This window comes from Garra rufa, chromosome 16 (assembly GCF_049309525.1).
Source record: "Garra rufa chromosome 16, GarRuf1.0, whole genome shotgun sequence".
In the NCBI taxonomy this organism is placed as follows: domain Eukaryota; kingdom Metazoa; phylum Chordata; class Actinopteri; order Cypriniformes; family Cyprinidae; genus Garra; species Garra rufa.
The window spans coordinates 945,654-950,243 of record NC_133376.1 but is presented as its reverse complement, the minus strand read 5'-3'; the positions used below and the strand labels follow the sequence as shown (position 1 = coordinate 950,243).

At 41.6% G+C, this 4,590-nt stretch overlaps 1 protein-coding gene across 1 annotated transcript in view; it reads right to left on the bottom strand.

The window, feature by feature from the left end:
- Positions 1-430: 430 nt before the first annotated feature.
- gpr174 (G protein-coupled receptor 174) overlaps positions 431-4,590 on the bottom strand; it is a 10,761-nt gene continuing 6,601 nt past the window's right edge. The window contains exon 2 of the mRNA XM_073819938.1: positions 431-3,516. Within this exon, the coding sequence (XP_073676039.1) occupies positions 2,345-3,331 (987 nt within the window). The 5' untranslated portion in view covers positions 3,332-3,516 and the 3' untranslated portion in view covers positions 431-2,344. The remainder of the gene's footprint in view (positions 3,517-4,590) is intronic.

Sequence of the window (4,590 nt, the reverse complement as noted above, 5' to 3'; positions counted from 1 at the left end):
TTTTAAAGGAAATGAATGATGTAGAGAAGAGGAGTATACTCAAAATACAAGACTGATCATATTTGCATATACTATTGCAAGACAAGATACCAGATCTTTTATTTGATTTACACTTTTCTAATACATGGTAAATTGCATTAATTGTACTGAATTCATTTTAATCAACCATTTGTTTCAGTGTACTTTGTAGTCAGCCCAGCTTAATTTTGTAAGACAGTTTCTTGTTTGTGAGCAGTGTTTTTGTTCTACATTTTGTAAAAATAAATATGTCCGTGGTCTTATGATTTCTCAAGATCGGCAGTGGTTCTTCTGCAGCTGTTTTGCAGGCATGGACTGTTGAATGTTGCAGTTGTGATACAATTCGTAGGTGCAGTTTAGCTTTGTGGTAAATGTCAGTTTCACATTATTGCTCTTTGTGTGGTCACATCACAGGTGTTAAGCAAGATATAGCTGCGGCTGTTACAGCGTGTGCAAGGCAGAAGGAAACGTGTTAGTTCCGAAATCTTCTAGTCGAAGCTGATTAGTGGTAGCAGTAGCACAAAGAATTGTTTAAAAACCATTCGAGGATTCACCATGTTAAAACAAAGAACCTTGTCCTAAGAAGAGCTAACAAGTGTAAAGGGAAAGTGACAGAGTGTTGTAATACAATTCCTGTTTAACTGATGACAACTCAAGGGATGTGAAGCAGCGATGGCCTTTTTGGTCGACCCGTAAAATACCTAGTCTTTTAGAACAGTTGTATTCAATGAATCCAAACATCTCCTGCTCTTAGACTGTCTCTTCTATAGTTTCTTAAATTGGTCATCGGATGCCCATTTTCCACAAGTTTATATGATTCTTTAGGGTGTTAATGAGAATTCTATAACAGACTTTAGTTAACATCTGTCAATGGTAGTGTAAAAAACATTCCTTTTACCTTGTCAAAACCAGCCCTTTTTAGTGCAAGCTATTCTGTTGCATGTTCCTTTAAATTCTAATGAGCTCTGCTCGCCCCGCCCCTCTCTGCTGTGGGATGATGAGCCGTAATGTTTACTAACCAACACATTATTAAGAAAGGCCATTTGCAAAGAAGTATAAAAACCCTTATCCTCACTTCTGCTGTGGGTGAAGCTGCATCAGGAACGATTCACACGAACATAGACGCATATGTAGATCGGGATCGGCGCTTTCCTTTTAAAACCGAAAGTAACGTTAATCCTCTCCTCTGCGTCTTCAGCGGCTCATATGTCAGGAGTGAATGACGACTACTGTGTTTATTATTACATCCAACAACAGAACACCTCGATCGCTCAATCTGAGACATTATTGTCTTCCTCTGCACCTGAGTCACACAATGGTGATCAGAGTCGGACTGTTTGAGCTCGGTGAGGGCGGGGCTAAGGTAAGGCGCTCATGTCAATCAACTATCGTGGGAGGGGCTTCTGTCTGAGTGTCGTCACACCCACAAGAAGCTGAGAATGACCTGATTTTAAAAAGGGGATATTACTTTCAAAGATTAAACAATACCACTGGCTGGATGTTTATCACTTTAGGGTGGTTGTGTTCACAAACTGACAACACACATTAATGTTCAAACAACATGGAAAAGTTAGTTTGGCATCCGATGACCCCTTTAACAACAGAACACTTTATTGCATTAATTGTATCAAAAGTAATAGAGTGCTACAAATGCACACAAATCTATTTAAAATACATGCTGTTCTTTTGAACTTTCCTAGAAAAATGTATCACAGTTTCCACTATTGACTGATAAAAAAAAGAAAGAAAAATGAAGCCAAAACATGTCAGCATGGCCGCTGTCATCTTGTGAAAGTAACATCATTTGTAGCCAGAGTAGTAGTGATTTTGAGTTGGAGCCATGGTATTGTAAGCTCACAATCATGACGCACTTCAAAAATGTATTTGAAGTGTGATTTGAATTTTTTTTTTTTTTTGCCACCAGATGGCGATCAAAATGTTTTGGCTTCACTTTTTGGGTCATGTGCTGCACACTTGGTTTTCACAAAAAAAATAGGAAGCATAGCTGTGGTCCTCAGAAATATTTCTTGAGCAATGAGCAGCAAATCAGTATATTAGAATGATTACTGAAGGATCATGTGACACTGAAGACTGCAGTAATGATGCTGAAAATTCAGCTCTGATCAGAGCAACCAATTTCACCTTAACATATATTCAAATAGAAATATGATAATATTTCCCCTTTTCCTGTTTTTTGGTTAAATAAATGCCCCTTTGCCCGTTCCCGGATCTTCAAGAGCAGAATGAAGATTTCTCATTAATTCCTTAAGGAAAATGTTTGCTGTTTATCAAGTGAAGTGCACATACATTCTGTCTGGTTTCGACCTCAGACTGCAGTATTTGTGGATAAAGAACTTCTGTGCTGTAACGGCAAACTTTCTTGACATTCGGGACGGGACAGACGCCGCTTGAACTCGTCAGTAGTGAAGTAGTACATGACTGGGTCCAGACAGCAGTTCAGACTCGCTAGACACAAGGTGATGGGATGAGCGTGGAGCACCCCGTTCTTGAAAGCAGAGCTAACGTTACAGTTTGACTTGGCCAAAAAGTCTAAAGGGAAAGTGATGTGATAGGGCACGAAACAAACCAGGAACACACCGGCACAAGTCAGCACCATCTTGAGGGCCTTGTGCTTTTCCCCGGTGTCCTGCAGCACACAGGTCTTCTGACGCAGACTGGCGGCGGTCAGCCACGAGCAGGTGACCACGATCGCCAGCGGCAGAAGAAAGCCCATGATCTCCGCGATCGTCACCAGGGACACTCCTACTACTCTGCTGAGTTGCATCATGGGTAGCTCGGCAAAGCAGAGGCGTGTGTCAGGGGCGGGTTTTCGCAGAAGAGGGAACGGAAGGCATCCCAAACACACGACGAACCACCCGACTAAACACAAGCCACGCTCCTGACGTCTTTTGGTGGCTCCGTAGCGCAGAGGCTGGATAATGAGTTGGCAGCGTCTCACGCTGATGCAGGCCAGGAAGTAGATGCTGGCGTACATGTTGACGTATTTCAAATAGAAACAGAGCATGCAGGCGGCGTCACCGAACGGCCAGGAGTTGTTCAAATAGTAGTAGATGCGCAGAGGTAGCGATAGCACCTGCAGCAGATCAGCGATGGCCAGGTTGATCATGAATATCACCGCCTTCTTGGTCTCCTTTATGTAGGCGTAAAAGACCCAGAGCGCCAGAACATTACCGATCAGTCCAGGAACAAGAATCACCGTGTAGAAGACGGCATAGATCTGATGCTGATATTCCTGTATCGATACTCCTTGGTTCTCAGTAGTGTTATTGCAAGACATGTGACTGCCGTTCATCTTCCTCTCATTTTTTGGGATGGCACACGTTGAAAGACGCCTCTCAGCATTCAGGAAACACAAACATAGCTCATCAAAATCTGCTCATTTAAAAGATCCTTGAGAAGATCCCAGAACTTGTCTTCTGGCATTGTTACTTCCGGATGTGACGCACACGTAGAGCTGCGGTTTCAGGGTTTCTGGTTCTGAAAGACAGCAGAGATAGTCTAGTCAGACGCAGTCAAGCATTCTTACATAGTAACAGAAGATAACAAATATGGGATGAAGTTAGTCTCAATGCATAAGCCATAGTCTCAGTGAGGCTCATTAGTCTCATGCACGCTTATCCGTAAACAAATGTTGCAGATGTGTTTTACCACACACAACCACATTTTCTTAATCTGCTAAATGCCGAGTTGTACGAATGGAGACATGTTTGTGAATTCAAATGTTTTCTTCTGCACGAGTGCCTCATAGTTTATGCATGCAACAACCCTGTTATTGCAACCATGCATTTGCTGGTCAGGGAGGTTTTGATGCTGGGATGCTGGTTTTAACTGGTTTATGCTGGTCTTTTGCTGGTTTATGTTGGTTCTTGACCAGCTAAAACCAGCATCCCAGCATCAAAACCTCCCTGACCAGCAAATGCTGTTTGTTTTTTTTCAACAGGGAAGACATTTGTGGATCAGGAGACCTGCATGTATTTGTCAATGTCTTTTCTGAGTTCATCCAAGTTGATTTATTTAGATTTTGAGACCTTCTTACCACGACTTTCAGTGTTTTGAAACTCACATCTAGCTACGAATGAATAAGTCCCAGTACTATGAATGTGAATTCATTAATGTGTGTATATCTACTCTTTGATTTGGAAAAAAAAAAAAAATCACAATTGTATTCCTATACCTACAGCTTGTGTCTGCAAAAGTCAGAATTAAATGAATGTGAAGCATTTTGTACAGGTTTATTTGTACGGTGGCTGAGGGAGCTCAATATGCTGCAAAAAAATAAAACACTTGCAAATTGGGAAAACATCATCAGTTTGACGGCACATGTGCTGCAAATACAACACCAACAAAAACAGAAACATGTTGCAAATATTCACAACACAAACCACATTGGAAATGTTTAAGGGAACCGCAACAACTTAAGTGACGAACCTGACTGAGACATGCTTATCCTCTGAAAGGTGTGATTTCAGTTTTCATCATAATCATATGATTCCTTGGCTTTACTTTATTATTAGGGCCCGAGCCCAGAATGGCCCTATTGTTCTCCTAAGG